At 49.5% G+C, this 23427-nt stretch overlaps 1 protein-coding gene across 1 annotated transcript in view; it reads right to left on the bottom strand.

The window, feature by feature from the left end:
* Positions 1–1093: 1093 nt before the first annotated feature.
* Positions 1094–23427, bottom strand: part of Entpd3 (ectonucleoside triphosphate diphosphohydrolase 3) — a 25821-nt gene continuing 3487 nt past the window's right edge. Inside the window, exons 2-10 of the mRNA XM_051140271.1 lie at positions 23220–23347; positions 13770–13887; positions 12543–12693; positions 9787–9946; positions 8782–9015; positions 6373–6645; positions 6086–6196; positions 4552–4689; positions 1094–1437 (exon numbers count right to left, since the gene is read on the bottom strand). Coding sequence (XP_050996228.1) covers positions 1201–1437; positions 4552–4689; positions 6086–6196; positions 6373–6645; positions 8782–9015; positions 9787–9946; positions 12543–12693; positions 13770–13887; positions 23220–23347 — 1550 coding nt within the window. The 3' untranslated portion in view covers positions 1094–1200. The remainder of the gene's footprint in view (positions 1438–4551; positions 4690–6085; positions 6197–6372; positions 6646–8781; positions 9016–9786; positions 9947–12542; positions 12694–13769; positions 13888–23219; positions 23348–23427) is intronic.

Below are 23427 nucleotides of genomic sequence, written 5' to 3'. Positions count from 1 at the left end.
AGGCATCCTGAGCAAAAGCCTGGTGGGTCAATGGATGAGATCCACCCCCAGCGCAGGCGCAGGCGACTGGGTGTGACTTAAGAGAGGGCACAGCAGAGACAGTTCCACAAGGATGATGACAACACGAGAGCATGTGCACGCGCGCGCACACACACACACACACACACACACACACACACACACACACACACACCCCCAATTAGCGATCTCCTGATCTCCTGACCAGAGCCTCAAGTCTGAATTCCACAGTGAGAATAGGCTCCATTTTAGGGACATCTATGTGCCTTTGTGCTTCACGGTCTGCCTCCATGACAAAGGCCAGCTGTCCTTGGTGCTATGGGGGTGCCTTCGGCTGGACATGTGCCTCAGTTGATAGAATCCATGCCTAGCATGCAAGAAGCCCTGGGGTTTTTATCCCCAGTGCCCAGGAAGAGATCAGAAGTTCAAGGTCATCCTTGGCTACAGAGTGAGTTGGAGGCTAGCATGGGCTACATACGACTGTGTCAAAACATATCTTTTTAAGCCAGAAGTGCGGTGGTACACACCTGTGATCCCAGCACTCAGAGAGGCAGTTCTCTGTCAGTTCGAGGCCAGCCTGGTCTACAAAGTGAGTCCAGGACAGCCAGGGCTACACAGAGAAACTGTCTCAAAACAAAACAAAAAAACAAAACAAAACAAACTTATTTTCTTCCCCACTAAATGCTATAACCTATCACAATCCCATAATGCTTACGGCATTGCTGAACGAAGGATTAGCGACTTGATATAGGGCTAGACTCACAACTGAAAGACAGGAAAGTCTTACAAAGGATAGATCTTTAGAACTAAGCCACAGGGTGTAATATCTGAGTCCGAGCCTTCGTGGGTGTCTTGCTAGGATAAACACACAGAGAGAAAATGGAACCTGAGCCCTGTAGTCAATTCTCCCACATTATTATATTCTCAGCTTCCTCTGGATTGGATGGAGTGAGTCCCCTGACCTTGACTGCCTGTGTCTCCTTGATTCCCAGTGGGCCAGCAGGCGGGGAGAGGTGGGGTGCATAGGCAACTCTCACTGGGCAGTTGAGGGACTCCCAGGAGGTGCTGAGGCAGGAAGCAGTAGCTGAGAGGCATGTGACCATGGCATTTCACCATTGAGCAGGTCCTGGTGGCAGCCACTTTGCTCACCCTGCCTCAGGCTCCAGTTGCTGCTTGGAAGGCTCAGTCAGAGTCCACTGCTTGGTCGAAGGCATTCTCAGAACGTTCCTTTGTCCTGAACGCTGAACACAGGTACAAAAGAAATGCCAGGCACAGCAAGGCTATAGCCGTGAAGAAAGCCAGGACTCCCATAAAGACTGGCGGCTGTATGGGGAGGCGGATCAGGGGACTTCCAGCTGGGATCTGGTTGGTCAAGCTGAGCATGTAGCCTAGGGACCAGGAGATGCTGCTGTTCCCCACCTGTGGAGGAAAGCACAAGGCTCAGTTCTCAGGTGGAACCACAGGTTGGTCCCATCCCATCAGGGACACCCGAAAGAGAACTATGACCTAAGACAAGCAAAGGGTTTGCCTGTGTTCTGACACTACACCATAGCCACAAAGAATTGGGGTTCAGTACCACAGACAATCAGAAAACTGAGTTCCCTACATGGCCATCTAAACTGAGGGTTAACAGTCCCAGCAGTAAAAGCATCTCTGTTGTTGTGTTGGCCAGCAGGCCTGACTGTGCTTAGAGAAAGGGCTAGAAGGTACCTACCCAAGCCAAGACTGCTTCCTAGGAATAGGGCCAGCCCTGACAGGAAGCCCACTCCATATTCATTTCTTCTGATAGGTCCATCTCTCCTTTTTTTTTTTTTTTTTTTCCTTTTTCCTTTCCCCTTCCTTCCCCTTCCCTTCCCTTCCTTTCCTCTCCCTCCCCTTTTAAAATGGGGTCTCCCTATGTAATTCCTCCTTGTCTGGAACTCACAGAGATCCACCTGCCTCTGCCTGGGACTAAAGGCATGGGCCACCATGCCCACCCAGCACACAATCTGCTTTTGGCAATCATATTTTGAGGCTGTATTCTTAGGCATCTCCAAACTTTGAGTTTACAATCTTTTTATAGTGAACCAAATATCACCTGTACCCTTAATCTCAAATAATGATCTTCTTCAAAATTGTTCAGCCAGATATTAAATAACAGCAGAAGGTTTCTCCCTTGGAGGCATTTGCTTGATATTTATTCACACACTGTGTGTGTGTGTGTGTGTGTGTGTGTGTGTGTGTGTGTGTGTGTGTGTGTGCACGCACGCACAGGCATGTAGAGATCACAAGACAACTTTCAGGAGTAGATTCCTTCCTTCCACAGTGTAGATCCTCGAGTGGGACTCACAGAGTCAGGCCTGGAGGCCAGCACCTCTACCCACAGAGCCTTTTCAGTGCTCTTTGCTGATACTAAAAAGAAAAACTTAAAAACAAACAAAAAACCCACTTTCAATGGATGGGCGTGGTGGTGCATGCTTTTAATCCCTGCTCTCAGGAGACAGAGGTAGGCAGATCAATGTGAGTTTGAGGCCAGCCTGGTCTACAAAGGGAGTCTAGGACAACCAGGGCTACACAGAAAGACCCTGGCTCAAACCCCATCTTCCTCCCAAAAAAACCTTTCAATCTGTCTATGTCCTAATTCTTAAAAATATAAACATTTCTATTATAAATGATGTAAGATGCATGTTTAATTTTGTTTATTAACTTAATTGTGTTTATTATTCAGCATATTATTATGAAATAGGAGCTCATCCATTCCAGGCTGGTCATGAATTTTCAAAGTAGCAGAGGTTGAGCTTAAACTCACAATCCTGTTTCCACTTCCTGAGGGCTTGGATTATAGGTGTTTGCCTCCTTGCCTGGCTAGCACCTGTGTGTGTATGTGTGTGTGTGTGTGTGCGTGTGCCAGCACCTGTATGGGGGTCAGAAGACAACTAGCAGGAGTCAACTCAGTTGTCATCTCTAGTGTGGGCTTTGGGGATGGCTCAGGTCATAAAGCTCACTCATGGGGAAGTGCTTTCACCAGCTGCCTGGCCAGGCCCAGAAGGAAATTTAAACCAAGGCTTCCTCCTCAATGCAGACGGAAACTGAGTGCACACATTCTGCATTCTTACACTGCCACAGCCCCGAGCTTAATTCAGGATATTGATTGGGTTAATCCAATTTCGCCAAAGCTGGAATTGAACAGAACAGTTCCAGACATCCTGCAGGCTTTTCTTCAGCTATTCCTGAACTGACAGCATCCTCTCAGGACTCAGGAGCACAGCCTGGCCAGACGGATTCACAAGGCAATGTCCTGCCTGAAACAGCCTTCTACTTCCTAAGCACCTTAGTCACGAGGCATATCTGTCTATCTGCCTAGTGAGCTATCATCTATCTACCCATGTGTCTACTTGTCCGTCTATCTGTGTCTCCCATCTGTCATCATCTCATCTCTCACCTAACATTCTTTTTTTCTTTCTTTCTTGTTTTTCGTTTGTTGTTTGTTTGTTTTTCAAAACAGGGTTTCTCTGTGTAGCCCTGGCTGTCCTGGACTCACTTTGTAGACCAGGCTGGCCTCGAACTCACAGCGACCCGCCTGCCGCTGCCTCCCGAGTGCTGGGATTAAAGGCGTGCGCCACCACACCCGGCTTCACCTAACATCTGCTGTCTACCCATTCATCTAACACACCAGTCTATCGTCCATCTAATATATCAGCGATCAAATCTATATGTCATCTATACAATCTATCTATCTATCATCAATCTCTTGCCATCCAACCAGTCCTGAGACGAGAAGGCCCACCCCATCCCTAAGTTTAGTCTGTAAACACAGTAACCTCAGGCTCCTTTAAAAAGAAATGTTTATTTAATGAAAAGGTGCAATGTGAACCCCACATGCCTTCAAAGCTGTATCTTACATTATCTTTTGTATAACATGGAAAGCACTTAATTATTCTGTTATAAATTATAAACCAGGAGTGGTGGTGCACATCTTTAATCCCAATGGTCATACAGTGTGCTCCAGGCCAGCCTGATCTACATAGTGAGGTCCAGGCCAGCCAGGTCGGCATAGTGTCTCAAAAAAAGTAAAGAAAAAAGAGTGGGTTCAACTGTTTGGGAATGGAAAGCCTCAGGCACTTACCACATTTCACAGTCTCTCACCAAATCATCCCTCAGCCCTGACTAGGCCCCAGCTGAAGGCTGGCAGCTGGCAAGCCCAGACAGTCCCACCCTTGGGAGCCTCACAGTCCATCCACCCAATTCCAGTCTTCTTATCTGCAGCACTCAGACAACAATTGCTTTAAATTCTGTCGCCTCTTCTCTTGGGGTGCTCACAGGTAACCAGCAAGATTAGTGCATCCTTTAACCTCTGACCGCTCTTCTACACCCGTGCCCACAGCACCCGTGCCCACAACACCCGTGCCCACAACACCCGTGCCCACAGCACCCGTGCCCACAACACCCGTGCCCACAGCACCCGTGCCCACGACACCCGTGCCCACAGCACCCGTGCCCACAGACCTTTCTACAGAGAGGAAGAAGAGAAAACGTGTGCATTCGTTGACTTACTTCTTTTTCAAAACGTATCTGAGGCCAAGTCTCCTCGGTGAATTTGTATCCGTTTACAAGCAAGTGGTAAATATAGTGGGCTGAGAAACAGTAGGACCGGGCATACCCCTCATCAAATCTGGGGAGCAGGGACGGGAGCTGAAAAAGAGAGAAAGACACCTGAAATGGGGCCAGGCAGGTGAGTCTCAAAGTGTGTGCTTGGAAGCACCTGAGGGCAACAGCAGTTTCAAAACCCATCGCTCATAATTTCAAGAAGAAAATGACAAATGACGCAATTGCACAAGAGCTGAAACGTCTGCCCAGCATTGCACCACAATCCAGAGGGCCACAAGACTTTTGTTTGTTTGTTTGTTTTTGCTTTCCAAGACAGAGCTTCTCTGTGTAACAGCTCTAGCTGTCCTGGAATTCATTCTGTAGACTAGGCTGGCCTCGAACACCCAGAGATCCACTTGCCTCTGCCTCCCAAGTGCTGGCATTAAAGGCGTGTGTCACCATCGCCTGGCTGGCCACAAGATTTTTACACCAAGCGCTGCTTCCACCTACTGTACTTATTTTCAGATAGTGTCTCATATAGCCATATGCTAACCTTGAACACACAATATACACACATATGCAACATACACTCACAGTCACCTATGTGTCACATACACATTCATACACACGCATGTCAGGACATGGTCCAAAAATGGAGCTGTGTTAGCCAGGCAGGTGGTGGTGCACACCTTTAATCCCAGCACTTGGGAGGCAGAGGCAGGTGGATCTCTGTGAGTTCGAGGCCAGCCTGGTCTACAAAGTGAGTCCAGGACAGTCAAGGCTACACAGAGAAACCTTGTCTCAGAAAAAAAAAAAATGGAGCTGTGTGCGGAGAACGCTTTATTTATTTCATGGGTGCGACTGCTCTGTCTTCATGCACACCAGAAGAGGGATCCACACTCCATTACAGATAATCATGAGCCTCCATGTGGCTGCTGGGAATTGAACTCAGGACCTCTAGGAAGATTAGCCGGTGCTCTTAACCGCTGAACCATCTCTCCAGTCCCCGTGCTGGAATTCTGAGTGCTTGTGAGAAAAGCAAGACCATCTGACCTCAGTTTTTTTCAGAATCCCAAAGTGTTCTTGGAATGTGTCCTGGTGCCCCTCCCAGGTGTAGCAGATGGGAGTTAATTCACTTCAGATTGCTCATTACAGCTCCTGTCACCTGGCTTGTGCCCCTGTGGAGTGTGCAGCTTAGCCTTGTGAGTGTACATTTTACTCAGGTGACTCTTATTAACCCTCACAGTATAAAGTGGTGGCGCTGTGAATAAAGTTGCTATTGCATGAGACTTCAATCTGAAGGATTCATTGATTCCATTCTCTCAGGCTCCACTGCTTCTAGGGCCAGGAAACACACACACATAAATACAGACACACAGGCACAAATACGGATGCTCACACATGCGCACATCGGCGCTCCACCCCCCTCCCCCCCACCCTCGGACTAAGGCCCTGCTGTACCACCTGTCCTGATGCGCACCTTCTCTTTCCTACTACTGACCTTGCTCCAAGCGTGTCTGCAGAAGTCCCAGCTGCTGTCGTTAAAGGAGGTAAGGGAGAAACTTCCCGAGAGGTTCAGTGCGCTGGCTGTGTAATAGAAGCCTGCAAACGCCTGGCAGCAGGACAGGGGCAGTGAGTTCTCCAAAGAGGTGTGCTATGGGGCTGCCCGGGGAGGGATGAAGAGCAGCAGGGCCGGGGAGGGAAAGGGGTGGAAGAGAGGCACTGTGGGGGCGTGCAGACTCCCCCCACCCTCCCCACCTCCCCACCCCAGGTGGTCTTTGCTCTCACCACAAATGGCCCTTGAACCTTGGGCTGGTAAACACCATCAAAGGAACAAGCATCTTGCTCCTGGCAAGCTTTGAAGTCAAACACAGAAGCCACCTTCTCCCTGCACAGCTGTGGGTCACCAGTGCCTGTGAAGGTGACAGTCTCACTGGGATTGAAGCTCTCCGGCCTCTGCTTCTCCGTGCACAGGCTGCCAAACACGTGGCCCAGGGTAAAGGTGGTATTGTAACCCTTGGGGTAGCAGGGGTTGTTGGTGTTGGCTTCCGCCAAAGGGCCCTGAAGGTGCAACAGGGAGGTGTGAGACAGTGCACACTGCCGCCAGGGGAGGAAAACAAAGATCCTAAGAGCTTTGCATTCCACGCAGCGCTGCCCAGGAACATTGCAGGTGGCTTGGCATATACATGTATGAAATAGGCAGACAAATCAAACACTGACTGATAATAAAAAAAAATCATAAAGATTTACTTTAAAACAATTTGGGAGCCGGGCGTGGTGGTGCACGCCTTTAATCCCAGCACTCAGGAGGCAGAGGCAGGAGGATCGCTGTGAGTTCTAAGCCAGCCTGGTTTACAAAGTGAGTTTAGGACAGCCAGGGGTACACAGAGAAACTCTGTCTCAAACAACAACAAAAAATCAATCAATAAATAAATCTTAAAAAAAAAAACCCAACCAATTTGGGAGGGGTGGGGAGATAGACGACTCAGTAAAGTGCTCAAGCATGTGGACCTGTGTGTGACTGCATGTGTGTGTGTGTGTGTGTGTGTGTGTGTAAGCATGTGTGAGTGTGTGTGCAGGTGCATATGAACAGGTACACACACACCTGTGGAGTCCAGAAGTCAATGTCAGGTGTTGCTCCTCAGGTGCCATCCACCTGGTTTTTGCTTCATTTTTGTTTGTTTTTTTAAGACTTATTTATTTTGGTTTTTCGAGACAGGGTTTCTCTGTGTATCCTTGGCTGTCCTAGACTCACTTTGTAGACCAGGCTGGCCTCAAACTCAACAGTGATCTGCCTGCCTCTGCCTCCCAAGTGCTGGGATTAAAGGCGTGCGCCACCATGCCCGGCAATAATTTATTTATTTTATGTATAAGAATGTAGTGCCAGAAGAGGGCATTAGGTCACATTACAGATGGTTGTGAGCCACCATGTGGTTTCTGGGAATTGAAATCAGGACATTTGGAAGAGCAGGCAGGACTCTTAACCTCTGAGCCATCTCTCCAGCCCTTTTTTTGTTTTGTTTTGTTTCAAGACAGGTTTCTCTGTGTAGCCTTGGCTGTCCTGGACTCTCTTTGTAGACCTGGCTGGCCTCGAACTCACAGCGATCCACCTGCCTCTGCCTCCTGAGTGCTGGAACTAAAGGCGTGTGCCACCATGCCTGGCTTGTTTTGTTTTTTGAGAAAGGATCTTACTGTGTAGCCCTGGCTTGCTTAAAATCACTATGTAGACCAAGACTGGCCTCAAACTCATAGAGATCTGTCTGCCTTTGCCTCATGAGTGCTGAGATCAAAAGCATGTGCCACTCCACCTAGCCTTTTTAAATATTTGTTTTATTTATGTGTACGGGTGCTCACAGATGCTCACAGGGAGTGTCAGGTCCCCTGGAGCTGGAGTCCTAGGCTGGAAACTGAGCTCCTGCCTACTGAGAGATGAGCACATGTTCCTAACTGCTGATCCATCTCTCCACTCCAAACCTCGTTGGTTTTGTTTGTGTGTTCTTTTGTTTTTTGGAGACAGGGCTTCTCTGTGTAGCATAATTCTGGCTGGCCTTGAACTCTCTTTGTAGAGCAGGCTGGCCTTGAACTCACAGAGATCCACCTGCTTCTGCCTCCTGAGTTCTGGGATTAGAGGTGCGTCCACCATGCCCAGCCTGCACTTTGGTTTTTTTAGGTAAGTTCTCTCTCTGGTCTGGAAATGGCCAAGTAGGATAGGCTGGCTGGTCAGGCTGCCTCTGCCCCCGCAACACTATGTTACTCTAAGCATCACCATGCCTGGCCCTTTTTTTTATTATGTAGCCTTGGCTGGCTTGGAGCTCACTATGTAGACCAGTTGGCCTCAAACTCACAGAGATCCTCCTGCCTCCAACTCATGCATGCTGGGATTAAAGGTGTGCACCAACACACCCAGCCATGCCTGTCAAGTGACTCAAACTCATGTCCCTAAGCCTGACCAGCAGGCATTTTCCCAACTGAGCTATCACTGCAGTCCGGATGCTCCCTGGTTTTTCTTGCTTACGTCTGCTGTAAGTGGTTAACACAGCAGAGAAGGAAAGGAAGACAGGAAGAGAGCGAGAGAGACGGAGATCCCACGATCACAAGAAACTAGGGTGCTGTTTCCATCCACTTTGCAGGCTATAGTGAGGACAGACACTCGAGTCAGACCTCCCGCCCTGGCCCAGACCCTCTCCCTCTCGGTACCTGCAGAAGTGTGGCCAGGAACCTCTTTTCCGCCTCGTTCCGGCCGTAACACTGGAAGCTGTGTGTGTAAAGTGTGTACGTGTAGCCGTACAGTGACACCTGCACTGTGTCACTGGCGTTCGGCTCCATCTTCTCTCCTGCCACAAAGGATATCTGGGTGGAGGCACCACCTAAATCCAGAGCTCCTGTGGTGTCCACTCCGTGCGGGTGCACCCACATGTGCCACAGGTTCTTCTGTACAGTGGGAACAGGAAGTAAGAAGAAAAGCCAACGACACCATCTCCGCTTGCTGGGGCTCTCCACCCAAGTTCCAGCTCCTACTGCTAGTTGGGTGCACTCAGGGCAGGCTCTCTCTCATTTGAGGGATTGTAAACTGAACTGATAGCACACTGTGTGTGACAGGCAGGGAGGTGACAAACTAGAGGCTGGATGTGTGCTCCCCTGCTAGCAGAGTCCCTGCAGGAAAATGTGTCTCTCGTTACTGAGTGTAAGGCCTCTAGGGCCAGGAAAGGCTTCATGGGCAGAGTTTAATGTGAGATTATCAAAATATTAATTGTGCCAATTAATTTGAAAATTCAAAACATACTTGTTGGGGATCAAAGGTCTAGTCTGGGATGTGATCTTCAAGGCCTGGACTATAAGGGAACGTAGGACACAAAGTGAAGACTCCTTCTTTCTAGGGACTCCGAACAACGACTGTTTGAGAACTCTGTGATCTCCAGGGAGTCGTGGAGACTCGGGGACATCTAAGTCTAAACATCCGAAACCCAGTGTTCAATTTAGATCCCTCCCAAATTTCTTATGAATGCAAAGTGATGGGATCCCCCACCTGGCCCCTGCATTTGGTCCAGCGTGTAAATGCCCTTCCTTAGCTGTTGTCCCTGTGTGCATCCCCAGCACACCACATGGAAGAAATGTCCCCGAGCCTGGCCCTCCACCTCAGCTATCACCCACAGGGACGGGATGAGTGGCGAGATTAGAAACCATGCAGTCTTTTGCACACACCTCCAGGAAATTTCCCATTATATAGTTGGCTGTAATCCATCCATACACCCCTTCCTCTTGCCCAGAAATGATTTGAGCACCCCTAAAATCAAAAGGCTGGGACTTGAAGTAGCTTTGGATGCTCTCAAGGACTTCATGGGCTGCGGTCTCATTCTGCAACCTATGCAAGGCACAGAACACAGGAGACTGAGCACCGAGGTGAGGCGGGCTCCCATCAGCTCGCTTAGGAGACGAAACACCCTCCTCCCGGTCCCCTGACACATGACATTTTCCCAGATGGCCCTGGTACACTGCATAGATCTCCCAGGGTGGCTGGGAAGGTGGGGTGCACTTGTTACCTGCCGGTCTGACAGGGAGGAAAATAGCTTCTGGTGGAAGCTCCTGCATTTGTCACGCCCCAGGGTTCTTCCCGTACCCTGGCCAGCCCATTTTCCAGGAGGCAAGTAACCAAAAGACTTCCTTTCTGTATTGCACCAGCTCAGGCCAGCGGAGGATATAAGACTGGAGAGGCCCAGAAGTAGCCACAGTCTCTGGGGCATCACAGAAGGGAGCCTCACTTGACCAAAACATGAGCCTGGGAGGGAAGGGAAAAGGGGAGGGTCCAACCTCTAATTTCTTGAGAGTTTCACCAGGAGGGGACACTCATGCCCCTGGAGAGAAAAACACCAGCATTCACTTGACTCTCAGAGCCTGACAGCACAGTGTCACCAATGCCACCCAGGCACAGTGTCATCATCTGTCCTCTCTGTTATGTTACCCTACAGACCAGCAGTTCTCGGCCTGTGCGTCTTGACCTCTTCGGGATTTGAACAACCCCCTTTTTTTTAATGTATTATTATTTTTTTATTATTAATTTATTCTTGTTACATCTCAATGTTTATCCCATCCCTTGTATCCTCCCATTCCTGCCCCCCCCATTTTCCCATTATTCCCCTCCCCTATGACTGTTCCTGAGGGGGATTACCTCCCCCTATATATTCTCATAGGGTATCAAGTCTCTTCTTGGCTACCTGCTGTCCTTCCTCTGAGTGCCACCAGGTCTCCCCCTGAACAACCCTTTCATAGGGTCACCTAAGATTACCAGAAAACACAGATGCTCACATTACAACTCACAACAGTAGCAAAATTACAGTTATGGAGTTGCAACGAAAATAATTTTATGGTTGGGGGTCACCACACGTGAGGAGCTGTAAAGGGCCACAGTGTTAGGAAGGTTGAGGATCGCTGCTCTAGAGAAAGCACGCACTTCTGGGCAGTGGTTGCACATGCATTTAATCCCAGCGGGCATGAGGAGGCAGAGGCAGGTGTGGGGGGAGGGGGTGCTCATGTGAAGACAGATCTCCCTTTGTTAGTGAAGGTGCTTGCTTGTTCACCAAGGGAAGGAAGAAACCGTCCTGGATGCTTCAGGCAACGGTAAGGGTAAAGACACCAGGAAAGGTTCCATCAGCAGCAGATGCCCTAGGGTTCTTTCCGAGACGGTGTTGAAACGCCTGGGCTTGCCTGGTCCTTTCTGCTTCCTTCTACTGGACTCCTTATTTCTAAGACTCCAGCAGTCTGTGCTGTAGACAGATTTCTATTCCTGTTTCTTCCTGGCATTGTTTTTAAAGTTCTATTTCAAAGTCGATGCAATGCTACAGTGAAAACATGATGAAGGCTAGGGATGTAGCTCAGTGGAAGAGCACTTGGCTAGAATATGCCTAGCACAGGAAAACAGCAAAAGAACAAGAAAGGAAGAAAGAAAAAAGACGGGTTGGAGAGATGGCTCAGAGATTAAGAGCACTGACTGTTCTCCCAAAGGTCATGACTTCAATTCCCAGCACCCTCATGGTAGCTCACAGCCATCTATAATGAGATCTGGTGCCCTCTTCTGGCAGTGCAGGCAGAATGCTGTATACATAATAAATCTTAGAGAACGAGAGAGAGAGAGAGAGAGAGAGAGATGAGAGAGAGAGAGAGAGAGAGAGAGAGAGAGAGAGAGAGAGAGAGAGAGAGAGAGAGAGAGAGAGAGAGAGAAGGAAAAGAAAACAAAACAAGACAGATGTACGTGGTGGCACACATCTCCTATTCCAGCACTCTTGGAAGCAGAGGCAGGTGGATCACTGTGAGTTTGAGGCCAGCCTGGTCTACAGAGTGAGTCCAGGACAGCCAAGGCTACAGAGGGAAACCCTGTCATGAAAGAAGGAACAAAAGAAAAGAAAGACATTAAACTTGGTATGGTGGGTCACACCTATAATTTACAGAAGCAGGAGAATGACCTTCAAGTTCAAGGACAGTCTGGCCTAATATCGTAGGCTAGCCTAGGCAAGATAAAGAATGAAGCCCTGTCTTAACAAGACAAAGACGTGTTCCTTTAAAATCCCAAAGGCTTTGGCTCCGCTGAGGGGCAGACATTGTACTATCTTGCACAGGTTTCTGGAACAGTCTGCACACTGGCAGAGCCTACGTGGCTGCCGGCTGAACTTACCACAGACTTTAGCAGACCGCCAAAACCAATAATATACAGGGTACCCAGTGATCAGATGTCATGTCACTTTGAACTTTTCAAGGTTTCTTGGCCAAAATCACCACGGAGAAGGAGCCCAGTTTTAGAAGTATTTCTTTGTTGGTATAAAAATAATGGCTAAAAATTTTACAGCCATCGAAGGCTAATCTTACAGTAGAATGTGGGCTTTCTTCTCTTGGGTTTGCCCCCAGAAGCCAAGTGACACTCTTGGCTGTTTTGGTCGCATGGGTTCCTTCGTGTCCTTAGGCCTTACCTCAGCAAGCGCATCCCAGCAGTGGCTCCCAGGTAAATGCGGGTGGCTCCGTGGAGGCGCTCTGGGACCTGTTCCTTCACCTTTAGCATGCAGTCCTCAAAGGCCTTGGGGGCATCCTGGGGGTTGTTCTCATAGCTGGAGATCCCCGAGCCTGAAGAGCAAGCAGGCAAAGCTCACAGCCTTCCTCAGAGCAAACAGCAGCAAAAAGACTTCAACAACCCAGGGGGTGGGGAGATCTCAAGTGTTTGCCATGTGCTGATGTCCAGAACCCATGTTAAAAGCTGCATGCGACGGCACATACTTGGAACCCAGCTTCCAGGAAACAGAGACAGGAGGGTCCCTGGGACTCCCTGGTCAGCTGCCAAGGTAGTCCTGTGGCTGCCATGGGCACGGGTACATGCACACTTAGGCACAGCTAGGCACTAGTTGTCCATCAGAGGAAGGGGTTTTAGGCATCCTAGATGCCCTCTGTGACTCGGGCACAGTATAAATTCATGGAATCCTCAGAGTGTGCAGAAATGAAACATCTTTCTTTTGATCGGTGTCACCTCAGGAGTCCATACATACACCCTGGGGGGAGCAGAGACCGCAGACTCCAGCTGAAATTACAGAGTGGAGATTCAGCAAGTGTCACACCCTCGAGGACACGTGGCTGCTCCAGCACTAATTCGAGGTTTCTGTTTTTTTGAGAGTGGTGGCCAGCCACAAGGGTTGGTGAACCCAAGCTCACCCCAGGGGATCTAGACCCTCACAAAACCTCAGAGTTTTTTTTTTTTCCTCTGACAGATAGCGTATCATGGGTGAGTATCAACCCCTGCCTCTCCATTTAAGTGTCTGTAGCTCTGGCTTCTATGGGAAAGCCACCATACATGGCTTGGTTCCCAGCATACGTGTGTGTGTGTGTCCCCATCTGTCTGTGTGTGCACAATGCTGTATGTGTCCTTCGAGCATGTGCCACCTGGCTTTCTCACATCACCCTGTACAAACTGGGTGTTGGAGAATTTGTACAGGAAAACGTTGACTCTTTGCTGACTGCTCTCACTGTGCAGAGGCAAGCCCTTCATTGTGAACACATGTGCTATGTTCCCACCGAAGGAGGCAATCTCTGATTATTCACTGCCCTCCCCACAGGGCAGGGCCTGGAATGGAAGGGACTAGACCGAGCTGGCCCCACAGGAGGACTTCACGCTCTCCTGACCCCAGCCCAGGCCTCCGTGCCTCCTCTACCTTTCACACTGCATTTGAAGGTTTGTTCGACCACGCCTGTGTTGTTCTCCTTCTCTGCTGGCCACTGATACACATAGACAGTGGTTCTGGAAGAGCCAGCGTCCAGCACGATTCCATACTGTGGGGGCGAAAAAGGAAAAGAGTTGGCAGCAGGCTGGGCCCTTCTGGGTGTTTGTCTCACCGTGGATCACTGAGAACCTTGGATGTCGTTTTCATTTATTCTTGGAGACTTTCATACACACGTAAAATCATGTTGGTCATATCGACTCCCAATTCCCTCTCCAACTCTTCCCCCATCACTCCCCCGCCCCCAACCTCACGTCCTCTTCTCATAGCACTGAGTGCAGTGCCATCTGCAGGAACAGAGGCATCCTTCCAGGGGCCACTCACCTAAACTGCCCTTTTAGTTCCAGCGACTCTCCACTACCCACAGCTCCTCAGTGGGTGGAGACCCTTGGACCCTCCCTCCACCTCTGCCTTTGCCAAGTGCTGGTAGCCACAGCCACAGTGAGCTCATGAGTGCAGCGGCTCTAGTGTGACCAGGGGACAGCATTTCACAGCCTCCCCCCCCCACACACTGAGCCTCTGGCTCTTTCAGTCTGTCCGTGCCCTTCTGAGCTACGTGGGGAGAGGGTGATGTCGATGTCTCCCTTAGGGCCCGTACTCCGTGGCTACTCACTCTCTGAGCAGCTATGGATCTCTGTGTTAACAACTGTGCACACAAGCAGAAGCTTCCTGGATAAGGACTGAGAACTGCACTGAGCTTTGAGGACAGATGTATTTAGAAGGCAGCTTGACTTGACTCCATGTTTAGCAAAACATCAGTAGGAAGAGCCCTGGCTATCCTAATGCACCTGCTGCACTTAGGTAAGGACAGATCAAGAAGAAGCGGAACTATTTGTCTCCAAACCAGTCATGGCTCTCTGGAGGCTCGGAGAGGGATGAGAGGAGGCCCTCAGTCTTTTTTTTTTTTTTTTTTTTTAACTTTTATTGTATGTGCATTGGTATTTTGCTTGCATTTATGTCTGTGTGAGGGTATCAGATCTTGGAGTTACAGACAGTTGTGAGCTGCCGTGTGGGTGCTGGGAATTGAACCTAGGTCCTTTGGAAGAGCAGTCAGTGCTCTTAACCACTGAGCCATCTCTCCAGCCCCTGAGGCCCTCAGTCTTGGTCACACATAGAGGAGGGAGTTTAAAATGTCCAGTACCAAGGCACCGCACAGACGGTTAAGTCTGACCCTGTAAGAATCTCCTCTGTATCTCACAGCATCTCCTCCCCCAGGGGAATTATAATATGCAAATGAACTTGAGACCTGAATGTGAGTGAGCTGGTGAACAGGGCAGGAGTGCCCGGATCCCCTACCATCTGGACCTCAGGCCAGGGAAAACACTAGGGTCTCTGTGAATGTCCGCGCCTACCCTGGGGATCAGCAGCCACAAGAAGCTGTGGGAAGACCTCCTAGGGACTTTTCACAAGGAAGAGATTGATCAGCCCTCACAAGTAGAAATGCTCATGATTCAGGCAAAAAAGGGCTTAAGGAAGTATGGGCTCCCCCGGAAGTGGACAAGTGGGCGGGCAGGAGTTGCTGGACAGAACTAGGGTTGTCTAGCATTCCTGGACTGTCCAGCCCATGTGGGGACAGGCACCAGTGAGTGAGCTCAACCAAGGGCCAAACTAGACCATCAAAGAATGCATAGTAGGAATGGAATTAGGGACACGGACCAAAGACCAGAGTCAGCTGGGGCTCCAGGGAACTCCAGGGGCCTCAAGGGGGCTCCAGCTGGCAGCCCTCCTCCCGTCCCTCACTTTTGGTCTAGTTTTGTTTGTCCTGTGGGAGAAGATGAAGCTGGGTCCTGGCTGGACTCTCCGGTCTTACAATGCTGGGAGACAGCCTCTCTGGGTTCCCTCAGCCCAGTGACTTACTGCCGAGGTCAACAGGAAACCATATGCCCAGTGCTAGGGCTGCTTGTTTTTTTGTGGGTTTTTTTTTTTGGGGGGGGGGGTTGCTTGTTTTTTAAAGGCCATGACTGTCTTGGTCTATAAGCTCAGCAACAGGGGAAGTTGAGGCAGGAAGGTCAGGAGTTTCAAGGTCATCCTTGTCAACATAGTAAGTGTGAGGTCAGCCTGGACTACATGAGAGCCTGTCACACACAAAGGTTGCTCTCAGTCAGTTGTGGTGGTCCACTCCTACAATCTCAGGCTTTGAGAGGCTGAGGCAGGATTGTTGCACATCCAAGGTAGCCTAGCCACAGAGTGAGATTTATCTTTTAAAAGGGGATTATGAGATAGCTTGGTAGATAGAGTTCTTTCTGGACAAACCATAGAGCTGAGCTTGATCCCTGGAGCCCATGTTAGGACAGAAGGAGAGAGCCAACTCCACAGAGCTGACCTCTGACCTCCACACGTACACCAGGGCGTGTGCGTTGTCTCCTTATCACTCATATATACATCATGCACACACACACATTTTACACACACACACACACATTTTACACACACACACACATTTTACACACACACACACATTTTACACACACACACATTTTACACACACACACACATTTTACACACACACACACATTTTACACACACACACACATATGGAGGGCTTTTATATCACATATAGAAAATAATTAAGGTTATAAAGAAAAAGTGACAGAGAAAAGGCAAGCCAATGGCTCAAATTTAAATTAAAAAAAAATTTTTTTGGGGGTGTGGCTTTTTGAGACAGGGTTTCTCTGTGTAGCCTTGGCTGTCCTGGACTCACTTAGTAGACCAGGCTGGCCTCGAACTCACAGTGATCCACCTGCCTCTGCCTACTGAGTGCTGGGATTAAAGGCGTGCGCCACCGCGCCCAGCTTCTTACATTTATCTTATGAGTGTTTGCCTGCATGTATGTATGCATACCACATGCACATGCGGTTGTCCACAGAGACCAGAAGAAAGTGTCAGGTCCCCTGACAGTGGAGTTACAATGTGAGCTGCCATGTGGGTCTTCTGGAAAAGCAGCAGTGCTCTTAACCACTGAGCCATCTCTCCAACCCCAGTTATGTTTCTACATCAGTGTGCAATTACATTGCACATAAGTACATAGGATTTATATGTGTCTAATGCTCAGTCTTTAACAAATTTTCATAAAATTCTCTTCCAGTCAATTCCCTCAAACAGCTCCATCTCGACTTTTGTGAGATACAGGATGTTCACGTAAGCACAGCCCTGGTTCTAGCCCTGTAAGAGTGTTCCGGTCGCTCCAGCTCCTGGATCCCAGCGTTTCCCTTCTGTTGAGCTAGAAAATCAGCAGTGTTGGCTCCTTAATCTCGGTCCTTCAGCTTGATGAACCCGATAGGGATCCTGACATGACATCCTCTGTGGCAAACAAGGCTGGCATTGTTCAGATCTGTCCCAGGCAAAGACTCCCGGGGAGAGTAAAGTGCAGGTGGAAACCAAAGCCAGGCACTCGAGAGGCCAGGGCCTCTGGAGGATCAGCCTACTCTCTCTCCCCCTTCCTACTGAGGAGCCACCCCTGTCACTGGCCCCGCCAGGCCTGGTGCCAACACATACACACACACACACACACACACACAGACACACACACAGACACACACACACATACATACACACAGAGACAGACACACACACACAGACACACACATACATACACACACAGACACACACACAGCACACAGACACACACACAGAGACACACACATACATACACACACAGACACAAACACACACACACAGACACACACATACACACACACACACACACACACACACACACACACGAGTGGAGAGAGAACAAGCGTAGCCTGCCATTCTCTAAGTCTGTCAACCTTTCACTAGGGAAGTTTGCTTTCCTGAGCATGAGCCATCAGGATCCTAGGATGATATCAGAAAGAACGAGGAGCATCCACTCTTTGTAATTCCAACTGGTATTGGGCCTCTAACAGTGGCTGGATCCTCCGGCACTGCTGATCAGTGGACAGGACCCAACGCTACTTCTAAGCCACCTCTACTGACATAGGTGGTGTCTGTGCATGTGTGTATACAGATAAGTGTGTCCCCGTTGAGCATGTACAGAGGCCAGAGGTTGACATTGGTTATATTCTCTACTATTCTTCACCTTATTTTTTTTTAAAAACATCTATTTATTTTTACTTTATGTGTATGAGTGTTTTGCCTGCATGTACGTCTGTGTACCATGCGTGTGCCTGGAACCCACAAGGAGGCCAGAAGAGGGCATCAGACCCCCGAGACTGGAGTTACAAATGGCTGTAAGCTGCCCCGTAGGAGCTGGGAACTGAACGGAACCTCAGGGAAAAGCAGCCACTGCTCTCCAGACACGTCACCTGGCTTCTCACTGCACACAGCACTCCCAAACGCCTGACTGGCTGGCCTTTTCCACCAACCAGTGCTAGAACTATAGGCAGGTGCCACCACACCTGGTCCTCATACGTGTGCGACAGGCACTTTATCCACTGTGCCATCTCCCCAGATGCCCACTGTGATTTGCAAGGTGGAAAAAAATATGTTCTGACCCATATTTAGACATTATTTGCTTAAATCACTGGCCCCACCATGGGTGCACTGGTGAACAGGGGACGGGAGTGAAAAGCTTTTCAACTCAGCTAGGCAGGTGATGGTCACTATGGCCACCCGCTGTTCAGGGTGGTGCCAAAAAGAAGCATGGCTTGAGTGTGGTCCTGATGATACATCCAGTGTGTTTGTCAGGCATGGCAGCACCTGCCCTTAACCTTAGCACTCAGGAGGTAGAGGCAGCCGGGTCACTGTGAGTTTGAGTTCAGCCTGGCCTACGCAGTGAGTTCCAAACCAGAACTTCACAGAGATAACTACCTCCAAAAAACCAAAACAACAACAACAAAAAACCCCATACCTTCTTCTTCCTCCTCCCCCCCCCCACCCCCTCCGCTAGTAGCCCTGGCTGTCCTGAAATTCACTCTGTAGACCAGGCTGGTGTTGAACTCAAAGATTTGCCTGACTCTGCTTCCCAAGTGCTGAGATCACAGTCGTGTACTCCCCCCCAAGCCCGGCTGGAACAGTCTTTCATACTGAAGACCTTGGCCCAAAACTTGAATATTGTGTGATCTTCTGCTGAAAGCAAAAGCTCAGGCCATAGGTCACAAGTCATAGGTCAGCCATCTTAGATTTGTTCTCCCACTCTCAAGGAGGGGAGCGTCACAGACTCCTAAGCAGATGAACACTGGGAGCTGATTTTACCTGGTGCTTTACCAAGCTTTATCTTTTCCTACTGCTGCAAACGCCATTTTATCTAATGCATGAAAACAGACCTGGGATTAAGCCTCATTAACTCTCAGACCAGTCTCTATTCAGAGTCCCCAGGCTCTCACGGAGTCCCAAGAAATCAAGGGTGAGGGATGGGTGTGGAATAGAAAATCCCTTCAAACTATACCCACGGAGCATGCAAACCTGGCTCGAAGGTGGACCAGCGTGCACAAGGAAGCCAGGACTTTCTACATTGGGAGGAATAATTTACACACATCCTGCTGCCTCAAAATTAGAACAGCAGAAACCACAAGGTACCAGACATGTAGGCAACAGAGCAAGGCTCCATGAGGAGGGCCAGGGGGAAGGACTTTCACACAGCCTGACTCACGGGCTGCACTCCAGAGCACATCCTTAGAGCACAGCATGGGACTGAAGAAGCCTGTGAGCGGCTACTCAACAGGAGGAAATGACGTGGATTGAGCAGCTCACAGGGGGGAAGCCCATCCCTGAATCCTTACAGGACCCATCCTCAAGGGTGACAACCAGTGGCTATAAGGAGGGAGCGATGGCACCAGGATAGTGGGAGCAGACTGAGAAGCCTCAAGCATGGACGGTCTTGTTGGGGGGATGGGGGGAGATTGTGGAATCTGCGGTAATAAAGCAGGTGGGGGCCTGAGTGAAAAGCAAAAGCAATGACATCATGTTTCCTCTTCAGGCTGTGGAGCAGGTCAGACCAGTAACACAAGGAACCGGGGACACTTCTGACCCCTGCTTGGACTTTTTTTTTTCCTTTTCTTTTTTTATGGCTCTTCTCTTAAACTTGCATCAGCCAAGGTCAGGCAAGTCAAGGCTGGATTTAAGAGCAGGTATCATACCTTTTAATGGGAGGTGGGTGGGGTGGGGGGGGGCGACATGGGACACAAGCACTGCAGGCACAGAACCAAGCCAGCAACGCAGTCATCTGTTAGTGCTGGCACACCTCACCTGTCCTTTTTACTCGGCTGCCAGCACAGTGCCTTTGCTGGTACCACAAGCACATGTATCACGAATACTGCACCTTGAAATCACAGTAGTGCACGTCAGTAGCAGACGGGAAGTGTTTACCTCCAACTCCTGCAGGCAGTTTGTGTATTGTCATACTCGACTTTATTATTATGGAGCGTCTCCTTGCTGTTTACTAAACAGCTGGCAAGATTGCATACACCTATTATACCAACACTCACAAGCCGAAGCCAGCCTGGGCTACATCCTCTCAGATCAGCAGTGAGATCCACCCTCTGAGACTCTGACTTCTGAGGATCCAGGAACCCCAACACAGAGTGCTCTAGAAGGGGGAGCACAGATAGGCTCAGGGTAGACCTGATGTCCCCTCACATCCCCTAATCTATGGAGAGAGACAGACCTGAAGTCAGAGCTGATCCTTTGGAAATGTGGGACAGGTGTGCAGTGTCAGTGTTACAGTGTACAGTGTTACAGCATTACAATGTTACAGTGTTAGGGTTACAGCATTACAGTGTTAGCGGTACAGTGTTACAGACTTACAATGCTACAGTGTACAGCGTTACAGTGTTAGTGTTACAGCGTTACAGCGCTACAGTATTCTAAGGCAGTCTCAGTTTCCCCTCCAGTTCCCGAGTTCTACAAGGCTTTCTGCATCATGCCTCTCTCCCAGCCATGCTTTCTGAACTCTTGTGCTGTTTGGATTCATTGCTGTCTTCTTGTCAACTTGACAAAACTTCCCAGAGTCATCTGGGAAGAGGGAACCTCAGCTGAGGAACTGCATCCTTCAGACTAGCCTCTGGGCATATCTATTGAGCATTTTCTTGATTGTTGACTAATATATGAGGGCCCAGCCCACTGTGGGCAGTGCTACTCATGGGCCTGGAGTGTATAGGAACACCCTTATCCAAACAAACTGAGCGAGCCATGGGGCGCAAGCCAGTAAGCACTGTTCCTCCATGGCCTCTGCCTCAGGTCCTGCCTCCAGGTTCTCACCTGGAGCTCCTGCACTGACTTCCCTTCAGGATAGACTAAACTGAAATACCACCCTTTTCTGAGCTGCTCTTTGTCATAGTAACAGAAAGCAAACTAGGGCCAGGCATGATGGCACATGCCTTTAATCCCAGCACTCGGGAGGCAGAGGCAGGCAGATTGCTGTGAGTTCGAGGCCAGCTTGGTCTACAAAGTGAGTCCAGGACAGCCAGGGTTACATGGAGAAACCCTGTCTCCAAAAACTAAAAAAAGAAAGAAAGAAAGAAAGAAAGAAAGCAAACTAGGACAGCTCCCACCTGAGGCTGACCCCTCTCTGGAGGCTCAGGCTCAGGAGAATCAGGAGGAGGAGGAGGATGAAAGCCTGGCTGTGGGAAGCAAGGGCAGATTTCAGTTCTGGTCTTGCGACTCACTAGACAAATGTCTGACTCTTTGCCTACAAAACAGGGGTCCCCGGTAGTGGCGGTGCCATCTCTGCACTTGTCTTTAATTATTAACAGAGACAAACTGCAGCGTGTGGGGTTGGTGCTCTCTATGGGAAGCTGAGCGTATGAAGTGTGAAGACAGGGTATGATCTTTGTTGCAGTCCAGATTACTCATCATTGGTAGAAAAAGGCAGAGCCTGAGCCGTGGACAGACAGCTTCTCTTGCCTCAGCTGATGCTTTGAGCAGGATGTCTCAGGCATCGTCAGACAATTGCTTAGGTTGAATATTTTTTTCCTTCATATTATTCATAAAGACTGAGTTTTTTAATCTTATTTTTCATTGCATATATATGTATATATCTGTGTATGGGCATGTACATGTGAGTACAGGTACCCTTGCAGGCCAGGCGAGGACGTCAGATCTCCTGAAGCAGAAGGTTGTAGGTAGCCCAGCATGGGCTCTGGGATCTGACCTCAGGTCCTCTGCAAGAGCAGCAAACCCTCTTCACCACTGAGTCATCTCTCCAGCCACTGAGGGTTTTTTTTTTTTTTTTTGGTTTGGTTTGGTTTGGTTTTCAAGACAGTGTAGCCTTGGCTGTCCTAGACTCACTTTGTAGACCAGGCTGGCCTCAAACTCACAGTGATGCACCTGCCTCTGCCTCCTGAGTGCTGGGATTAAAGGCTTGGCCACCGCTGCCTGTCTTCCACTGAGTTTCTTAAGTAAAATATTCCACACCTTTAATCTCAGCACTAGGAAGGCAGAGGCAGGTGGATCTCTGTGAGTTCAAGGCCAGCCTGGTCTACATAGTGTGTTCCAGAACAGCCAGGGCTATGTAATGATAGTGTCTCAGAACCAACCAACCAACCAACCAAAATCAACAACAAAACACCACAATGAAAAGATCTTACTTTAGCCCTTCAGAATACAAGCCAAAGCCATGGAAGCCCAGGTAGTATTACGTCCGCATTTTATAAAGCTGTCTATTCCAAACACAACTTTGAGCCATTGCTGGTGGCAAGAAGACGGAGAAGACACGAGGTCAGGTGTAAATACCAAGGAGAATCAGCTAAAAGTGCCGAGTGTGTCGTTCCTAACGGATCCTCCTCCAGATAAGAAGTTCATCCATGTTTAATGAGCCCCAAGCACAAGGGACAACGTGTAGCAGAGACTCTAAGTACCCTTAGAGCTTAAAATATTCCTGTGTGGCGAATTACAGAAAATGTTTGCTAACTGGTTTCCAAAATGACTGACGAAGGGCTCACTGAACCATGGCTTTATTTCAAGGCCCCGCCCCTGCCGCACCATCCTCCTCTCAGGGTGAGGGAAGGGCAGTGCTGAGATGTCTCTGCACCTGCGTATAAAGTCCTGAGTGATTTTACAGGGTGGTGGGACTCGAGGGGCCGGACACGTGTCCTAGACCTAAGAGAAGACCACAAATATGGCTCAAGACGATTTCTCAACCCTCTTAAAACCGGGAGCCTGTGTCTCCTGCACTCATAATCAGACTGTGTGGCTTCAAGGAACTTACACACTGGTCAGAGGCAGCTGTGCCTACCTACAGCTCTTGGGCACACATTCTACTGTGTCAAAGCAGCAGCGCCACCCAGTCCTCGGAAAAGGTACCACTGCTTGGTCTGCACCCCAACATCACAAACTCAGGGCCCATGCGCCCCAGACCTTCTCCTGGGGTCTCACACTACTGCCTCCATGTGGAGGCAGGGGAAGAGAGCCCCCCTCTAAGTCGTGGTTTTACGATGGCCAATGCTGTTGGCCACTCTGGCTTACCTTCAGCCCTGGAGGGAGGACCTGTGGGTGGTGGATCTGGATGAGTGTGAGGGTCACAAGCACCACAATGCTCACGAGCAGGACCACCAAGGTGACAATGGCTGGAGTCCTTGAGAGAGCCCTGCAGCCTGCAGTGGGGAGCCAAGCAAAGACACCTGAGTTCCAACACCCCAGAGTTGTTCTCTGACCTCCACATGCAGGACACACA

This window comes from Acomys russatus, chromosome 32 (genome assembly GCF_903995435.1).
Source record: "Acomys russatus chromosome 32, mAcoRus1.1, whole genome shotgun sequence".
Taxonomy (NCBI): Eukaryota; Metazoa; Chordata; class Mammalia; order Rodentia; family Muridae; genus Acomys; species Acomys russatus.
Note: the sequence above shows the minus strand (reverse complement) of the source record. Positions and strands in the feature narration are given on the sequence as shown.